At 39.1% G+C, this 19,956-nt stretch overlaps 3 protein-coding genes across 10 annotated transcripts in view; 2 read left to right on the top strand and 1 right to left on the bottom strand.

Annotated features, from left to right (window-relative positions):
• ADCY6 (adenylate cyclase 6) overlaps positions 1-13,155 on the top strand; it is a 49,995-nt gene extending 36,840 nt beyond the window's left edge. For 2 of the 4 annotated variants that reach the window (XM_070271312.1, XM_023643463.2), the window contains one exon: positions 2,943-3,204. In XM_070271312.1, coding sequence (XP_070127413.1) covers positions 2,943-2,966 — 24 coding nt within the window. In that variant the 3' untranslated portion in view covers positions 2,967-3,204. Of the gene's footprint in view, positions 1-2,942; positions 3,205-12,292 lie in introns of those variants that run through there. The other 2 variants (XR_011440062.1, XR_002808743.2) reach the window with 2 other exon arrangements.
• SPMIP11 (sperm microtubule inner protein 11) overlaps positions 1-13,977 on the bottom strand; it is a 30,129-nt gene extending 16,152 nt beyond the window's left edge. Inside the window, exons 1-2 of one of the 4 annotated variants that reach the window (XM_070271316.1) lie at positions 13,675-13,977; positions 8,647-10,765 (exon numbers count right to left, since the gene is read on the bottom strand). In XM_070271316.1, coding sequence (XP_070127417.1) covers positions 8,647-8,725 — 79 coding nt within the window. In that variant the 5' untranslated portion in view covers positions 8,726-10,765; positions 13,675-13,977. Of the gene's footprint in view, positions 1-8,646; positions 10,766-12,816; positions 12,865-13,674 lie in introns of those variants that run through there. The other 3 variants (XM_023643466.2, XM_070271317.1, XM_023643467.2) reach the window with 3 other exon arrangements.
• Positions 13,978-14,039: 62 nt separating this feature from the next.
• Positions 14,040-19,956, top strand: part of CCNT1 (cyclin T1) — a 28,953-nt gene continuing 23,036 nt past the window's right edge. Inside the window, exons 1-2 of one of the 2 annotated variants that reach the window (XR_011439442.1) lie at positions 14,040-14,327; positions 16,047-16,128. Coding sequence is in view for 1 of the 2 variants with exons in the window: in NM_001081846.2 (NP_001075315.2) it covers positions 14,167-14,327; positions 16,047-16,128 (243 nt within the window). In the remaining variant the exon portion in view is untranslated. 2 annotated transcript variants of the gene reach the window in all.

Below are 19,956 nucleotides of genomic sequence, written 5' to 3'. Positions count from 1 at the left end.
TTTGCAACAATCATAGAAATAATTGATGCACAGTGAACCATCAATAGATGCTAAAACTAGTGGGTGAAATGTTGATGAAGAATAGTATATTTGGGGCTAGCCTGGTGGTGTAGTGGTTAAGTTGGTGCACTCCATTTCGGCAGCCTGGGGTTCCTAGGTCCGGATCCCACGCATGGACCTATACACTGCTCATCAAGCTATGCGGTGGTGGCATCCCACATACAAAATACAGGAAGAGTGGCATGGATGTTAGCTCAGGGCCAATCTTCCTCACAGACACACACAAAAAAGAATAGAGTGTATTTACATTTTTTCAAAGTATCTTACTGTTTACAAAAAGATAAAATAGATTGACAGTGGAGAAAACTGGCAAATCCCACCTTAATCAAATGGTCCAAGTTAATATCACCAATAATGGGACAAATAGACATCATGAGCTTCCTGATGTTACGTACCAAAGACATAATGTTGCTCATTCCTGCTAAAATATTCCAATAATAATCTCATCATGAGAAACATCAGACAAACCCAAATTCAGAAAAATTCTACAAAATGTCTTGCCTGTACTATTTAAAAAGGTGAATGTCAAGAAACACAAAGGAGCAGAGGAATTCTTCCAGATTAAAGGAGACTAATGAGGCATGCCAACTAAATGCAATGCTTCTTCCTTAAGCTGATCATAGATGGAAAAATTTTACTCTAAAGGACATTAATGGGACAATTGGCAAAATAGGAATATAGACTATATATAATTAGATAATAGCATTGTATCAGTGTTAAAATTTGCTGAGTTTGATACCTATACTGTGGGTTGTTATCTAAGAAAATGTTATTATTAGGAAATACAGACAAATATTTGGAGGTAAAGAGATAAAATATGAGCAACTTATTCTCAACTAGCTGAGAAAAAATATTTATATATATAAATTATATATATATGGAGAGAGAGAGAAAGCAAATGTGGCCAAATATTAACAATTGCTAATATGGGTAAAAGGTATAGGGAAGTTCTTTGTCCTAATCTTATAACTTTTCTATAATTTTGAAATTATATCACCAAAAAAAGTTTTAAAAATGATTAACTGATCATATAAGTTTATTTCCCTTTCCTCTCAAATTTGCTAAAATGACGTCAAAATAACAACAACAACAATAATGGCTTTAACCTTTAAAGGCAAAGAGAGGGAGAGCAAAGAGACAAGCGCAGATGATATATTTCAATGGAATTATCTTTTGGACAATGGAAAGTGGATAGAGGGATGGTAACTAATGTACCAGAATGGGAAAATTTTAACTTAAGTTTCTGTAGTGGAGGATACATCTAGAATTGAGCTAATTCACCTGAGAGGCTCAAACCTTAGAATGTAACAGGTACCACAGAAGGTAGGAGTAAAGAACAGGTCTGAGAACAGTAAAGTGGTCACTGAAACTCAGTCTCTGGAGCAAGTGGTACAACCAGGCAAAGCACCCTGCATCAACAAAGAGAAGACAGATTTCTGTCCAGCAATCCCACTTCTAGTATACAGCCAAAGGAAATGAAAACAGGATCCTGAAGAGATATCTTCACTCTCCTGTTCATTGCAGCATTATTCACAATTGCCAAGATATGGAAACCCAAGCGTCCATCAATGGATGAATAGATAAAGAAGATGTGGTACGTATATACAATAGAATATTATTCAGCCATGAGAAAGAAGGAAATCCTGTGACTTGCAACAATATGGATGGACCTTGAGGGCATTATGCTAAGTGAGATAAGTCAGACAGAGAAAGACAAATACTGTGTGATCTCACTTATACGTGGAATCTGAGAAAGCTGAACTAACAGAAACAGAGAGTAGAATGGTGATTACCAGGGGCTCGGGGTGGGGGAAATGAGGAGGTGTTGGTTAAAGTGTACAAACTTCAAGTTATAAGATGAATAAATTCTGGGATCTAATGTACAGCATGATGATTATAGTTAATAATACTGTATTATATACTTCAAAGGTGCTCAGAGAATAGGTCTTAAATGTTCTTACCACAAAAAAGAGATGGTAATTCCATGACATGATGGAGGTGCTAGCTAATGCAAAGGTGGTAATCATTTTGCAATATGTAAATGTATCAAATCAACATGCTGTACACCTTAAACTTACACAATGTTTTATGTCAATTATATCTCAATAAAACTGGAAAAAAAGCAAAAGATTTCTTTGGAGGAACTAAATCTAAGAGACATTGCAGTGAATCCTGCTGTGAGGGCTGGTATATGGTGTACGACTAAAAATCTGATGACTAAGTGAAAATATAGATCCTCTAAGACTCTCTATACCCCCTTCTCCTGTCCCAGTCCCAGTATGCTAGCAGACAAGCAGACAAGCAATCCCCAGAAAAGCAATACAGGGTTCTTCCCTGGAGAAACTACAGAGATTCAGAGGAAAGCTCCCAGTGAAGCCCACAATGGACAACTCCCCCAATAAGCTCCCAGTCAGCTTTTTAGTTTCCTCATTCTTAAATTATAATAGAGAGCGAGGGATCATCAGTTATTTAATGATAATCATCAATGAGAAAAATAGAGACTAAAATAAACTCATAGGAAAAAGGGCCTAGAGGAAACAGAGCTAAGGCACGGAACAGAAGAGAACTCAAATAAAGTATAATATCCATGAAGAAAAGAGAGAAGATATGGAAAAGGAAAACCAGAGCATCAAAAATGGCCCTTGGAAATAAACAACATAGTAACCAAAATAAAACGTTCTCATACAAAGGTGTGGTAGTTTTCACATATGTCCACAACTTCTTTGATATTCCTTCCTTTAAGAAGTAGAGCTATTTCCCTCCCCTTGAGTGTTGGTTGGATTTACTCTCTCTCTTCTAATAGAATAAGGTGGAAGTGACAGTCACCTCTCAGACTAGGTCATAAAAAGTGACTGTGGCTTCCTTCTCTCTCTCTCTCTCAGATCACCTGCTCTGAGGAAAGTTAGCTGCCATGTGAGAACACTCAAGCAGCTTGTGGATAGGTGGTGAGAATGGTGAGAAACTGAGATGTCTTGTCAACAGCCAGAGGGAACTGAGGCCTTCAGCCATAAGATGAACGCAGCACCTGCTGACATCCTGTCCGCAATCACATGAGAAACCCTGAGCCAGAACCACATACTGAGCTGCTCCTGTATTCCTGATTCACAGAAACTGTGAGGTAATAAATGTTTGTTGTTTTAAGTCTCTCTGTCTTAGCGTAATTTATTACACAGCAATAGATAATTAACACAGAAGGCTGGAACATAAAATTGAGGAATCTCCCAAAGAGTAAATTTTTAAAAACCCAAAGAAAATACAGAGAAAGATTAAGAAGTTACAGGATCAGTTCAGGAGGTTTTATAGCTGACAAATGGAAGTGGAGAATAAATTAAGAAATAATAAAAGAAAATTTCTCAGAAATGAAGGGTGCAAATTTCCAGATTGAAAAAGCTCATGAAGTATCTATCACAATGAATGAAAAAAGACCTACAGCAAGTTCCATCATTACGAAATTGCAGAACACTAAGGAACAAAAAGAAAATTAAAAGCTTCCAGAGAGAAATAAGTCACTCACAAAGGAGTCCAACTGGAAACTAGAGGACAATAAAGACATACCTTTGAAATTCTCAGAAAGTAATTTTAAACCTAGCATTTCATATCTGGAAAAACTGACAATTAAGTATGAGGGTAGAATAAAACCATTCTGGATTCAAAAATATACCTCCTACACATTCTTAGGAAGCTATTCTAGGATATATTTCAGGTAGGGGAGACAGTAAACCAAGAAAGAAAACATGGGATCCAGGAAACAGGCAATAAAACCTTAGAGAGAGGCAAAAGCAAGTTCCAGGACAAGAGCAATGCACCAGACTGGAGTAAGAGAGAGGCAGTTTGGGAAAAAGTGAAGTTGACAGATTTGTGTCTTGAGTGTTTGGAAAAAATATCATTGGGCATTTGACAGAGCTGTCAAAGTATCTGGGAAAAAAAGTAACAATAGTTACCTGGACAACCAAGCAAATGAAAATACGGTGGCAATTCTTAAGTCTAGCAAAAAATTTTTACATATTTGTAAGACCATACGACTACTCATTTAGTTTGCACCCTCCGCTTCGGCAGCCCAGGGTTTCGCTGGTTGGGATCCCGGGCGAGGACATGGCACCGCTCATCAAGCCATGCTGAGGCGGTGTCCTACGTGCCACAACTAGAAGGACCCACAACTAAAAATCTACAACTATGTAATGGGGGGCTTTGGGGAGAAATGAAAAATAAAATCTTTAAAAAATATATATGGATTTAAACTTGTATTAGCATTCTATTGCTGCATCACAAATGATCACAAATTTAGTGGCTTCAAACGACATCCATTTATTATCTCACAGTTCTTTAAGTCAGAAGTCTGGGCAGACTCGACTAATTCTCACAAGGCTGAGATCAAGGAGCTGGCTGGGCTGGGGTCTTATTTGGAGGCTTGAGAGAAGAATCCATTTTCAAGCTCATTCAGGTTGTTGGCAGAATTCAGTTTCTTGTGGTTATAGGACTGAGGCCTTGCTCGCTGTCAGCTAGGCCAGTCAGCTCCTAAATGCCACCCACGTTCCTTGGCATGTGCCTCCTTCCATTTTTAAAGCCAGCAATGATGTGCCAAATTCTGCTCATGCTTCTAATCTCTGAATTCTTCTTTTGCTGTTAGCTGGAGAAAACACTCTGCTTTTAAAGGGCTTGTGTGATTAGATTAGGTCCATTCGGATAATCTCCCTTTCTCTATATAAAGTAACAATCACCAGAGTGTTATCTGCCATATTCAGAAGTTCCACCTACACTCAAAGGGGAGGAGACTATACAAGGGCAAGGTTCACTGAGGGTCATCCTTAGAATTTTGCCTACCACAAACCTAAAACTGTGATATAACTATCCTGGAAAAACTAGAGTGGGAGAGGGGAAGCATAGGGTGTGGTATAAGAAAGCTAAATTCTTAACTGTCATAACAGGAAGGCAATATATAATAACCACAAATGAATAAGTCAATATATAGCATATAAACATTTTCTTTAGAAGTAGGAAGGCAAGTGCCAAAAGAAACAACTAAAATAGTTGAAAATGATCGTCTCTGGAGAGTGGAGGTGAGAGGGCTGAGGCAAGGGACTCATTTTTTCATTATAAGCCTTTTTAGCACTATTCTTTATGTTTAATATTACTTTGAAAAAGAATTAAAAGATAACTTTTAAATATATCGGTTGATTAGAAATGAGGAAGATTAAAAGATTGAGGAAAATCATAAAACTCATAAAAAAATAAGTTTGCTTTGCAAATGCCTGACTCCACTTTAATAAATCCAAACGGAAATTGTAGCTGAAGAATTGAGGGTGAAAAAAAGGCACGGTCCTCATCAATAGACACATTTTTCTTTCTTCTCCTTTTTTTTTTTTTGCTGAGGAATATTGGCCCTGAGCTAACATCTGTGCCCATCGTCCTCTATTTTGTATGTGGGACGATGCCACAGCATGGCTTGATGAACAGTGCACAGGTCTGCGCCCAGGATCTGAACTTGTGAAGGCCAGGCTACCGAAGTGGAGCATGCCTACTTAACCACTATGCCACCAGGCCAGCCCCAATAGACATATTTTCAAAGAAAAGGAACTGGCACTATATAAAAAAAACTAGTGAACCTATAGTTATACATATTAAGAGAAACTAAAATGGATAAGGTACGTATCTTTTGATTCTCCAATTTACCATGTAAACTTTTGTTAAATTAACTGACCAACTATTTGTCCGATAAGAGAGATTCTATTGTAATTACATTCTACTTTGATTATATACTACTTATTAATTGTAGCTGGATGACTAGTGGCAGGTTTATACCAGGGATCTGTACTTAGTGGTTAGGAGTTTATGGGTGTTGATTAGGTGAGCCACACTCCAGGGTCAGACGGGCCAAATTCAGTTCAAGATGCCTCCTGGAAGGATGGGACCAGTGGTAACTTGTTGCCTTGTCAAATGGTGATTTCACTAAATTCTTGTCCCAGAAGTGAAACTTCCTAGTTTTCTTCGGAGAAATAAGATGTGGATGGACTCCTAGCACTGAGTTTTCACCAGTAACTCCAGTTTTAAGCACAGAAAACAAATCAAATGATTGTTTTGGTTTCTGCATATAACAGTTAGACTATATAAAGATGATTCTGCGATGTCTCTGTGTGTGTGTATCAAAGAGGGAAAAAAAGAGAGATCAGAAGGAACCAGTTACTCTTTCCTGTGCTTGTAGACCACTACTCTAGACTTCTAAAGTGTTGTACCGCTCTTGGGAAGTTGCCCGAGGCAGATGGGAGAAGGTTAGAAGGTACTGACTCCATAAAGCAGTTCCTAAGTCAACAATTCTAGCCATTAGCTGAGCAAAAAGTTACCATTCAGTTTCAGTGAATGGTGGGCTCCTGGCAAACTTGAGAAATACCTGTTGTGGAATGGTGAATAACTCTATGCAAAGCCCACCTGACATTTGAACCCAGGGTTTAGGGGTTGACAGATTTTCTTAGAAAGGCTGACCAATTGTACAGTGGCCTGCTCACAGCAAAAGACCTATGCAATCTGTCCCCATAAATAACTTTAAAAAAATGAGCACAAGCATAGGTGTCTGAAAATTTGGAATCAAATTCTGGCTCTATCACTGTGACCTTGGGTAAATAAGTTAACCTCTTGGAGCCTCAGTTTCCTTATTGGTAAAAAGAAAACAGGAATACCTACTTCACAGGAATGTTGAGAGGATTAAATGGAATCATGCATGTAGAGTGCTTAGCACAATGTACATATAAATAAATAGTTGTTTATTATTAAGTGCTTGAGCCAACAAAATGTGAGATTAATTAGAAGTTAGCAAGTAGACTTCCTCTGTTCAAATCTTGAGAGGTGGCCAGAGGGTGTAAAATTGAGAGGGGAGGGGGAAGCAGGCAGGGGAGCAGGGGTGGCAAATTTGATGTCCAGTCCTCCCTCTAACCTTACATTTTAGGCCAACAGTTTGGCCAAGCCTCCTTCCTCTTATAGTCTGCCTTGGGATGGAAAAATGAGTTAGCAGATGCTGTCAGGATACTTCCCTGTCATCCCATAGGAGACTCCAGTTTTTACGAAGTGAAATCATTCTCTCTGCCTAGCCTACAAAATTATTCAGAAACAAGAGCCAGGCCGCTTTGGATTAGTGTCTTGTTTACTAGTGTTTAAGTAGCTAAATGGGTAGGAGAACCACAAGCTTGGTGCTCAGTTCCCTCATGGTGAGAAGTCAGGCAGGGTTGGAGCAGCTAGGAGAGGCCTATTCTTAGCCTGCAACAAGGGAAATTTGTGGGGTAGGCCAAGTGTGTTTCTCTGAGAGAGGGCGAAGAGCTCCGTATTTGGGGACAATAGCAGCACCATGGCATAATGCTGGGACTCAGCTGGGGGGGAGTAAGCAGGGGAGGGCTGGTGTAGGGCTATTAAGGGATTTCGAGGGTCCATCAGTGGGACCCTAGAAGCTGGATATGTAAAACAGAGCTTCTTTGATGGAATTAGAAAGAGGACAGAACGGAGGCTTATACAAGATCAGTGCTTTACAATCCTAACTTTGTGCTTTATACTTTCTCAGTTACTCCCTCCCCTTACCCCAATACAACTTCTGCTTCAGTACCTGCCTACACTTAATTTCCTTCACGTGTTCTCCATTCTGCCTGGAATACTCTTTCTCCTTCATTTCTGTACTTTCAAACAATTCATCTTTTAAGACCTTAATCAATTGTCACATCCCTTGCAAAGCGTCCCGTGTAACTTCCTGTTTTAGAGTTAGTCATTCAATATCATTCATTCATTCATTCATCCTAAATATTTATTAAACCTCTATTGTATATGAGGCACTGCTAGGTACTCTGGATATAACACAGATCTGATATTTACTCACTGCCTACTAAAACTCCTTCAGCGGCTCCCTGTAAGGTTAAAATTCCTAGCATGGCTCACAGCATCCTCAATTATCCGGACCCTGCCTAGTTTTCAAGGCCTGCTTCTCATTACCTGTCTACTTTACTCTTTATCTGTACCCAAGGACTTGGCGTTCACTTAATATGGCTCTCTCTCAAGTCTCTTTTCCTTTGTCTGTGCTATATACCCTACTTGTCTACTTGATCAACTCCAATCATCCTTTAACACTCAGTTCTGGAAGCATATCCTGTGTGAGGTCTTTTCTAAAGGATCCTCATTCTCATTCCAAATCCAATAGTATCAGGTACTTCCTCTTTTGTGGTTCCACAGCATTCCATATTTAACTTAATCATATACTATATTCCAGCTTTTTTGTCTGCATACTTATCTTCACCTGATAGCCAGCCACTTTATGGCAGAGGCCTTACTCTATCCATCTTTGTAACCCCAGTCACCAACATAAAGCCTGGCACATAGCTGGTGCTTAACAAATGTTGACTAAATGAGCAAATGAGTTAAGAATACAGTTATTCAGTTGAATCAACTGGGTGTCATAATAAGGATATTAAATGACATTAACGAATGGATACTCTCCGTGCTCCATAATTTTAACTAGTCTAACTGTTAATCTTGGCAGATAAATCTCCAACCAAAGGCAGGAAAAGAAATGGCTAAGAAGTGGCCTCTTAACGCTCTACGCTTTATTTCCCTTACTTGTTTCTTCAGTTGTGTCCTTCTTCTTGTTCCGAAAGGAATTTTGATATCCCAATAGATACAAGTTAAAGAAGGCCATCTCAGCTCCTCCCTGTCCTCTTCTAGAATGTCCAGGTTGGAGCACTGCACTGTTTGGTAACCATGGTAATATCCTGAAGAATTACTGTGACTGACACCCCCTTTGTCTAAGGAGGCACAGGACTTATGGGTTCACAGTGGAGCTGGAGCGGGAGTGGGCTAAATAACTTCAGGAAAATGGATGAATCAAGTACTAGTTATCCTTTCTCTTGCCCTAGTCTTATTTATACTGTAAGCTTCAGATGGCAGTGAGTAGAAAGAGCAGTGACCTGGGCTCAAATCTTAGTTTTGCCATATTCTAGGTGTCTGACTTTGAACAGATTAAGCCTCAGTTTTTTTTATTTAAAAGAAGGGCAATAGTATCTATTTCATGAGTTATGAGAATTGGAGAAAATGTAGGCAAATTTACTCAGCATAGCATTCAGCATATAATGGAACCTTAAGAAACCGTATTTAAATCTGAATATGGTACTTCCAACGAGTCTTTATTTCAAGCAGCAGTGTGAGCCAGTTACAGACTTTCAAGAGCTGCTTGTTAAATTTTCCAGAAATTTGCAAGTTGGTTGTTAAACAAGCCATTATTAAAAATTATCTAAACTTACAATTGAATGAACTATATTAAAAATAAAAGTAGTAAATACTAAAGTCATTTGTCTCCCTAATTATTTTACTACATTTTACTATTATCTATGCTCATGAGGTTATTTACATCTATTGTGTCTGGATATTGTGTTCTGCTGTTTTCATTTTTTCTCTTTGCTTTTCAGTTTGGGAAATTTTTACTGATCTATCTTCAAACTCACTGATTCTTTCCTTGGTTGTGTCCAGTGTACTGATAAGCCCATCAGAGGCATTCCTCATTTCTGTCACAGTTTTTTTGATTTCTAGCACTTCCTTTTGATTCTTAGAGTTTTCATCTCTCGGCTTACATTACTCATCTATTCTTGCATATTGTCCACTCTTTCCATTAGGGTCCTTAGCATGTTAATCATAGTTATTTTAAATTCCCAGTTTGATAATTAAATCTCTGCCATATATGAGTCTGGTTCTGATGCTTGCTTTGTCTCTTTAGACTGTATTTTTTGCCTCTTAGCATGCCTTGTAATTTTTTTGTAGAAAGTCAGACACAATATATTGGGTAAAAAGTTTTATGTTTATCTGGCTGGGAGTTAGCCTGTGTTTCCTGTTTGGTATAGCAATAGGAGTCAGAGGCTAAAATTTCCTCCAGTGTCCTTGTATTTGTCTCCTCTGTTGACTTCAGGTTTCCCTAGAGACTCTTTAAGTAGGGTCTGAGTTTGTAGTTCTTTCAGTTGTAATCCCCTGTTGGTCAAGTTGGGGGAGGGGAAGTGTTCTATAATCCTATTAGGTCTCAGTCCTTTAGTGAGGTTGTGTCCCTGGACTGTGACCTTCACAAATGCTTCTTGTCCTTTTTCCCCCTTCAGGTGAAACAAGAACGCTAGAGGCTGGAGTTGGTTATTTTCCTTCTCCCATATTGATTAGACTCTTTTAAGTAGTTTCTCTTGAGGACAGGCCTTTGTTAAGGAGAACTGAATGCTCTGGGTATATTTCAAAATAGCTACTTTTTCCCTTTCCCTGCTGGAATGATGAGGGGATTTTTCTCCAATCTTCATAGTAAGACCTGTGGGACTCCTGGAGGTAAAACTCATGAAAATGGGGGAGACCCCTTAAGCCTGGGGCCCCAGGAGTTTTTTTTGAATCTTTCAATCTAGTCGATGTTCAGTCTCCAGCAATTAGTCAATTGCACTTTAAGTACTCCTACCAGTTGCTGGTTCCAGTAATAGTTTTTGCTCCCAGTAAGCCATGATTCCCTGTTCTGCCTGTTCTGATTCTGCCTGTCTCTCCAGTTTTTGTGGTGGTTTGCAGTCACCTCAGTTCTCTGATGGATTTAAGAAGGGTTGTTGCCTTTCAGTTTGTTCCGCTTCTTTCTTTGTTGTGAGAACAGGAGTGATGACTTCCAAGTTCTTTACATGTCAGATTGGAAACCAGAAGTCCCGTCTATTGTATCTGTATGGAAGAAATACTATGTGATAGGGTGTTCATCTGTTCCATATTTCATAAGTGATGTCACATTGATAGCTTGAAATTGGCCATGGTGGGAGAATTTATACTACAGAAATTGGCAGATGCTACCAACAGAGGCTTGGTTTATTTGTTTTACTGGTTGTCTAGTCTTAAGAAAGTGACAGAAAATGTTAATGTTGTAGATTAAGAGTGTATCACATCTGTAGCCGTTACATTGTCAATAGCACAAGAAATTGAAATAGTCTTCCAGTATTCAAAAACTATTATCCAGTTCAGCAAAGATGTTGCTTAAGTCACTGACAAATAGGTGAAGTTCCAACATAAGTCTCATTGTTTCATTTTCAATGCAAATAAAAATGTCAACCATCAAAGCTATACTCTTTTGTTAAATGCAGTCATAGGCTGGTTCTTGATTCAAGAGTTTGGCAAAACTCAATGAAAGCATTCTGTGAGAATCAGTTGACTATAAGAAATTTACAATAAAGATTCATATTTTATTTTTTATAAATTGTGTGCAACACATCCTTTGTATTAGTAAATTTTATAACAATGTATGTATGTTTACATACCCATACAATTGTTTTACTGGATAGCTAGTTGTTCATAATTTACCAGTACACACATACCATGGCCAATTTCAAGCTATCAATGTGACATCACTGAACGTGGACTTGTCGATAGTTAAAAATAGCACACCATCATTTCATATTTTAATTTGGAGACTATATGAATGTTGGGGAGAAACTGTTTTAACAGTAGTAAATGGTAAGAATGTTTGACATGACTGAAATATGATATTCATGAGCACAATGCAAAACAAAATCAAACCATGAAATAAGATTACCCAGAACAAGATTAGTCTAGTGAATAGGAAGAAGAGCCTCATAGGTGTGATTTACGGGAAATGGAGTCCTATTTAAAATTTTTAAAAAAGTAAAATTCCTCTGGTTTAAGATTTTGTTAATTGTTCCTTAAGGGCAATGAATCTGAAAGTTAACATTATTTTGACAATAAAAATGTACTGAACACCTACTATGTGCCAGATGGTGTTCTGTCAGGATGCAGAGATGACACTTAAGATCAGACAGTTAAAAGAACAGCTGGGAATTTTGAGGACATTATACCAAGTGAAATAAGCCAGTCACAGAATGACAAATACTGTATGATTCCACTTACATGAAGTGTCTAAAGTAGTCAAACTCACGGAGGTAGAAAGTAGCTTGGGGGTGGTCAGGGCTGGGAGGAGGGGAAATGGGGAGCTGTTCACTGGGTATAGAGTTTCAGTTTTGCAAAATGAAAAAGTTGTTGAGACCTGCTGTATAATAATGTGAATATAGTTGACCTTACTTAAAAATGGTTAAGATGGCTAAAAAAAAAAGAATAGGTAGGATTTGAATCCAGGCCTGACTCAAAAACTCATGTTTAGCAATTATGTGATCACTGCCATCTACTTTCAAATAATTTTATCTTCAGTCAAAGAATACTTCCTTTCTCTGATTTACACAGCTCCCTCTCTTCTGTACAGCAGGGTAGCGAGCCATTGGTCAACAGCTGCACCGCCTGAAGCCTGGCAGACACCACAACTTTTTCTTGGAAGACTGGTATACTCAGCCAGGAAAGCAAATTCAAAAATGGAATCATCAAGCCAAGAGATTAAGTGGAGAACCAAACACAAGTCAGAGATAGGCAAGAGGATCTAAGAGAGAGAATTTTGGCTGTTTAAAAGACAACATACATGACTACATAACCGAAAAAGTGCTTATTCCATTAAAAGAAAAAAGTCTGTAAAGGAAGAAGTTTAAAATTTTGTTTAAAATTTTTTTTTAATGTTATAACCTCAGGTAAGTAATTTAAATTTTCCCGAACCTCAACTTTTCTGGAGTAAATGGAGCTAATGCTGACTGTAAGCAGTACATGGCAGAGGAGGGCCTGAAATGGAAGGAAAGACTTCTGAAGATGAATTAAAATCAAATTTACTGAGTGGGAGCAGCCATGTCTAGAAATGACAAAACTCAAAATATTATAAGAGACAAAAGATTCTAATATTACCCAAATTTAATCAGGGTAGATTGAGTGTTCCAGAAAAGCAAGGATACAGTCTGCTAGAATGGAAAGAACAACGGAATTAGACTTGATTTTAAAATCTACTTAAATTTCTCTAAGCCTCCGTTTCTTTATTGTAGGGTGTGTGAGCATTTATTTGACACTTATTGACTACTAGAGCCAGGACCGTAATAGGTAGCTGCTGGGGATACCAAACTGAAGGCGGCTTGTCCTTGCCCTCGATTTCAATACAATGTAATAATACCACGATAACATCTACTAAATGTTTTCTATGCGCCAAGTACTATTATAAATGCTTTTAATTAAACTTCATTTGATCCTTCACAACGTAAAACGTAGGTACTATTATCCTTTACATTTATACAAGAGGCACAGAGAGGTTAAGCATCTTGCCCAAGAGCAAACAGCCATGAAGCGTTGGAGCTTGGCTACATCTTGACAGAAGACAGGAACTTACAAGTTTGTGCCTGCGCAGGGGGGCGATGGAAGCTTTCCACATCGAAGGAGTGTTAGTTCACCGCTCGCGAAACGTAGATTAAACTGTTACTACCTTTTGGGATTGTGCCGATTAAACGAAATAGTGTATTTAACAGTCAGTATTATGCCTGGGACATAGTAAGCACTAAATTACTACTATTAATTTCATTTTGTTCCTTTAAGTTGGATCACTGTGGCGAGGCGTAGGAACATTTTCAAGGCTTCGGCTACATAATCGCAAAGCGGGTTTTCAAACGGCTCATCGACACTACTACCAACAATGTAAGCGCCTCTATTTGCTTTATGTTAGGATATACGATAGGGCCATTCTCTCTGATCACTTTTTTCAGTTTTTGACAATCTCACCTATTTTCTCTGTCAAGTTCTCCAGCTGCCCCATTTTATATCGCCACCTCCTCCACAAACGAAGTTCTCCGAGGAGCCGCGGAGCGGCGCGAGGGCGGGCGCCTCACGCCTCCACAACTGCTGCCTCGCGCCCTCGCCCCGGGCGCCAATGCTCCACCCAGCTCTCGCGGGAGGAGACGAGGTTTTGAACGAAAATTCCGAACCCCCGCGCTACCTCCCAACGGTCACATGACTGGCGCCTGCCTCCTAGACCCAAGGTCTTTCCTAGTCGCCTACTGGCTGTTAACTCGGCTACGGGTTGCCGCGTGGTCCATTCCGGAAGTAGCCTTTTTAACTAACCCTCCTCCGCGGAAGCGTGTCACAACCTAGCCGTCCACCGCTAACGGAAGTCCGTCACGTCGCAGTTGCCCCCGCACAGCGGATGTGTGTCGCCGCTTAGGTGACGCTGGGAAGTGCTTGCAGCCTTCGCCGCTGCCTTCTAGTTGAAGCACTATGGAGGGAGAGAGGAAGAACAACAACAAACGGTGGTATTTTACTCGAGAACAGCTGGAAAATAGTCCATCTCGTCGTTTTGGCCTGGACCCAGATAAAGAACTTTCTTATCGCCAGCAGGCGGCCAATCTGCTCCAGGACATGGGGCAGCGTCTTAACGTGTATCCTTGCGGCCTAGGCCTGTGGCCTTAGGAGTCAGTCCCGCCTTGCTCGGGCGTCCAGGCCTCAAAGCTCCGTCAGGACGGAAGCGGGAAGAGGGTGGGCAGGGGCTGGATGTCTAGGTGGGAGAGCTTACGGTGGGGCGGTCTGATGTTCAGCGTTCGCGCGGGGGAAGCGAGGCGGAGTTAATTTCCCGCTCGCTCGCTCGGGCCGCCAGCCTTGCTGGGAATTCGTATCCTTCCCGGCTTTGTATTTTAACCAGCGCTTCCTGGTCACTTTTCGGTGTGTTCTCATTTCCTGCTCTGATGATTTTGAGATTCTGCTTTTCCGCTGTGCCCTAGGGGTCTGGTGGAGGTTTCACGGTTGATGGCTGCCTTTTGAACTTAGTGTGTAAAGAGAGTTTTGAGAAATTCAGTACCTGAAGGTGGCCTACAGTTAATGCCCCAGCTGTGCTTCAAAGTCCGTTCCTCCTGCTTACTAGCTGTTTAAGAAAGCTGTCAAATTCTTGGTTTTCTCGTCTGTAAAATGAGGTGATACCTCTTCAGTTTGATTTTTGTGCCCATCATGATGCGTGACCTTCAGATATTCAAATAGTAGCTACTCTTAGAGTTTTATAGAATTTCAGAGGAAGGAAGGATGTCAGATTAGATTTGTAGGGATTATAGACCTACGAATCTAATGTTTTAAAAAACCGTTTACAAAATAATGTGTTTTTAAGTTACTCAGAGTGCTGATGTCTTTTCTTTTTCCTCATTTCAAAGATGAGGTAATTTAGTGATTTTTTTCCCCTGTAAGTATTTTTATTTGTCAGAAAATATACTCATTTTGTAGCAAAGAAAGCTAATGCAGTTTTCAAGTGCTTTTCATTCTCTAAGTGAAAAATTATTCTTGGGTGCAACTTCTCTTTAAATGTGTTGCTGGCACTAATATTTGTGTCTTAAGGTTAGGCTCACCTCGAAAGAGGTGTCCTCTTTATCGTAGATATCCAGTTTGTTTCCTAAGTCTCCACTCAGTGCTGAGTTAAACTTTTTGTTTGAAATTCTGTTCCTGGCACCTTAGCCCTCTTCTTTTTATGTATGTTGTTAAGATTGTTGCCATCATGGGACGCTCTCATCTCTGTATACCCGACGGTGTCTTCTCAGGTCTTCAGAAGTAAGGCATTTAAAAGTTTTTCTTTTCAGGGAATGAACAGCAAATCATTCCACAGTGTTTCTGGTCCCAGGGATCACCAAATGAGAAGGCTCGGTTGCCAAAGAGAAGTGGAACTGAAAAGTTAATTACTGGAGTTTAGACAGTGGGATAGTGGAGACATACATAGGGGCTGGATCAGGGAGGTCATTTTAAAACAAGTGGAGAGAGATCCTGAGCTAATGGATCACCACTGCAGGATGTTCAGTAAGCACGTGACGATTTAGGTCTTACATAGTTTGGTTTATATTCTGTCTTGATCCGCACATGCTGAGAAGCTTGATTATTAATTCAGCAAGTTTATATTGAATATCTGTTAGGTGTAAGGCATTGTGCTAAGTGTCAATTGGTGGTTAATAATTTGGTGAAAGAAAACAGGCTTGTTCTTTAATTTGGAGAGGTAGGTATGATTTTCTTTTAGGAGCATCTACTGTACTTGGCTGCATGGTCCTTTTGGGAGGACACAGAGGTGGTAGGGAGGTTTGGGGAATTGTAGCGCCTGCTGTTTTGGGTCCTTAACTTGAATATTTTAGCTCACAATTGACTATCAACACTGCTATCGTATACATGCATCGATTCTACATGATTCAGTCCTTTACACAGTTCCATCGAAATGTAAGTATAATTTTTTTATATAGTGTATTCCTTTTGTGATTGATTCCAACTTTATATTTTGTTTGTGGTTTTAATCTTTACTGCTGAACTGGAGTTTGAAGTTTAGAATTTGGGGTTGATCTCTTTCATTGTGTGTTACACTGCTGTTCTGAATCCAGCCTTCCAGTTTTCCTGTCAATTGTCTAGCTAATTGTTTGGTGGGTTTAGTGCTTCCTTAGATTAGGTAGATTCTCTAATAAAGAAATAGATTATTGAACATTAAACTTAACATTTTTGGGCTGGGAGACTAGCATTAAAGAGAAAACCATGCCTAATTTAACTGTTATTTTTGAAGCGCTAAATAATATGGTCACAGGAACACAAGTGAATGTAAGTTATTTAGAATTTCTAAAAGCCTTTGATAAAATTCCAATCAATGACTGGTTGGAGGGGGAAGGTACATTATGTGATGACTAGGGGATGACTTTTAAGACAGGAAAAGTAAAATAATAGTAATAAAGGGATTTTTTTTTTCTGGACAGAATTGTAAATAGTGCTATTTTCAGTTTTGCTAGCTGAAATGGTCCTATTTAACATTATTGTAAATGACTTGGAAGCAGGTGCATAGTGATATCCCAGTTGCAGGTAAGACTATCTTTGTTTAATAAAATCAGAAGTTAATAGGGCTAAACTTGATGAACACGTCATATGGATTTGTGAGTCAAATATTTCTTCTCTTTTTCTTTTTTTTTTTGAGGAAAAGTGTTTCAGACTCATCCTTCGGATGATGGGTTTTGAGCTCCTTTTTTATGCCATAGGGAGAGAATCTGTGAAACAGGGTGCTGTTCTGGTAGTGTAAGATGTTTGCAGACTCAGTATTGGGAGTAGTTGCACAGCAGGCCCTTTGGATTTGTGGATTAAGTATTCCCTATTTTTGTTGATTATCCAGTCAGTTTACCTTTCTTCTACTCTTAGCCTCCCTGCCTCCTGCCCTGACCTACCTCAGGTTGCAAGGAGCACGCCCTTATTTAGGGAGAGAGAAGTGTTCAGTGAGGCTTTGTGATAGCCCTGGAATAGAAGGTAGTGGGTAAAGAATGAAATTTGAAGAGAAGTTCATACTGTTTGCTAATTCTGAAAGTTTTCTATGTTTTTCCCTTTTATTATGGTAAAGATTTGAAATCTAGGGTGAAATACATCTCAAATCAATTTATACATGTATATGTATTAATATATACTTACTCTACTTTTACTTTTTAAATTATATCTTTCCTTATTTCCTATGTATTAAACTTAGCAAGGATGGAGACTCACTTTTCTGTATCCTCAAAGCACCTTCAGTAAACTTGTTGAATGGATGAATGATCTGGTAATTATCCACTATAGAGAGATTCTTTTGGATGCCATAACCTTTTCAAAAATACAGTGACTCTTTTTTTTAAAGATTTTATTTTTCCTTTTTCTCCCAAAGCCCCCTGGTACCTAGTTGTATGTTTTTTCAGTTGTGGGTCCTTCTAGTTGTGGTATGTGGGACGCTGCCTCAGCATGGCCAGATGAGCAGTGCCATGTCTCTGCCCAGGATTCGAACTGGCGAAACCCTGGGCCACCAGAGTGGAGCGCGAGAACTTACCACTCTGCCATGGGACTGGCCCCCTCCATTGACTCTTAATTTGGGGTTGTTGATTCTCTTTAGAGAACTGATTTTAGGTACATTCTAGAGTTAACAGATCAAAAAAATCACCCCTTTAGTATGTTAATTCTAAGAGTTTAGCTGTGATGAATCCAGCTTCAAATTTGGGAGGACTTAATACACCATTGTGGCATTGATATATTGTATGTCCTATCAAGCTCCCGTGCATTTTTCATGTTATTGTTTTCTTATTACAAAGGTAAAAAATGCTCATGGTAGAAATGAAAACAATACAGAAATGTATAATAAAAGTGAAAGTGGCTCTGTAATCCCACTCTCCAGAGGTAACCATTGATAAATGTTTTGGCATAGAGTGTCCCAGGCATTTTTCTGTGCATATACTAGCATTTATGTATTTATATAAAAATCATTTCTTACTGTACTACTCTTACACAACTTGCCTTTATCATTTGATGGTACATATTGGACCTTTTTTCATATCGGTTTCTCATTATTTTAAATGGCCACGTAGTATTTCTTTGTATAGTTCCCATAATTTATTTCACCAGCTCCCTAATGGTGGGTTTTTGGGTTGTTTCTGGTTTTTTATTGTTATTATTATTATTATTATTATTATTATTGCTGAGGAAGATTAGCCCTGAGCTAACATCTGAGCCAGTCTTCTTCCACTTTATATGTGGGTTGCCACCACAGCATGGCTGATGAGTGGTGTAGGTTCCTGCCCTGGATGTGAACCCAGGCCGCTGAAGTGGAGCACGCTGAGCTTAACCAGTATGCCACAGGGCTGGCCCTCTAAGATTTTTTGTTTTTTAAAAATTAACTTTTAATGTAGCCTATCCTTTCCTCCTTTTTGTCCCAGCTACCATTGGGTTAATCTTTCTAAATATTTCTGAAACTCTGCATTTTTTTCTAAAATCTTTGTTGTCACTCTCATTAAAAATTTTTTGTGTCCCACATTCCAGTATCTGTATCATTGAACTACTCAGTTTGGTGTTCAGAATGTACTTCACGCCCTGATTCCCCACACCTTTGTTCATGCCCACTTTCCTCTGGTTCTGCTTCCCTTATGGTAAGGTCTAGGAATGTATATGTAGCAAATGGCATATATAACTGCAACAAATATGAAGGAAGAGAATTGTTACTATGAGTTGAATTTGTGGAGAAAAATCTGTTCTAGCAAAGTATAGCAGGGATACAAATAAGTATTAGGATGCTTGTCAGTTCTACTCAGTAAAGGGAAACAGCTATTTAAATTCTATAAAATTATTTATTGCATTTCTTTGACTCCTGGCCAATTCCAGCTCTTGCCATTGCCATCTTTGATTCATTGAAATATTCCTGTTATGATTCAGGAGAACTTCTGCTTCCTGAGATTTCCCAGATCATCAGGCTACATTTATCTCATATTGCTCTAATCTCTTAGATTGTTTAGTATCTGAGTTTGTTGTCTACTTGTGTACTTGCTTCAATTTTTTCCCCCCTCTAAGTTCCTTCTATGTTTAACCTCTTGAATATAATACTATACTTTGAATTCCTTTTTTTTTAAGATTTGTGCTCCCCCTCATATATATAATTGAGATACTTTGAATATAATAAAATTCATCCTTTTAAAGTGTATAATTCCCTGGTTTTTAGTATATTCACAAAGTTGTGCAACCATCACCACAACCTAATTTGAGAACATTTACATTGCCCCAGAAAGAAACTACTCCTTTAGCAGTTACTCCTGTTCCGCTCTCCTCCTAGCTGCTGGTGACCACCAAACTACTTTCTTTTGTATCTATGGATTTGCCTATCCTGGACATTTCAATTTACTCCTTTAAAACAAGGTATATAGAGTGCTTTGATACAAACTTAATAAATAACCTTATTTTAAATGGAAAGCCAGCATTTACATCCAGAGGCTTCTTGAACAGGTAGCTTTTTTTTCTTCTTCTTCTTTTTCTTTTGGCTGAGGAAGATTAGCCTTGAGCTAACCTCTTTGCCGCTCTTCTTCCACTTTATATGTGGATCACTGCCGCAGCATGACCCATGAGTGGTGTAGGTCCCCACCCGGGGTCTGAACCCGTGAGCCTGGGCTGCTGAAGCAGATTGTGCTAAACTTAACCACCACACCATGGGGCTGGCCCCTCACCTAAGTAGTTTTTAATGAGAGAGAGTTTGTTGAAGGATTGGTTTTCAAAAGTGGACTGGATTACAGA

The sequence above is a fragment of the Equus caballus genome, chromosome 6 (genome assembly GCF_041296265.1).
Source record: "Equus caballus isolate H_3958 breed thoroughbred chromosome 6, TB-T2T, whole genome shotgun sequence".
NCBI lineage: Eukaryota > Metazoa > Chordata > Mammalia > Perissodactyla > Equidae > Equus > Equus caballus.
The sequence above is the reverse complement of the archived record's forward strand: the minus strand, read 5'-3'. Positions and strand labels throughout refer to the sequence as shown.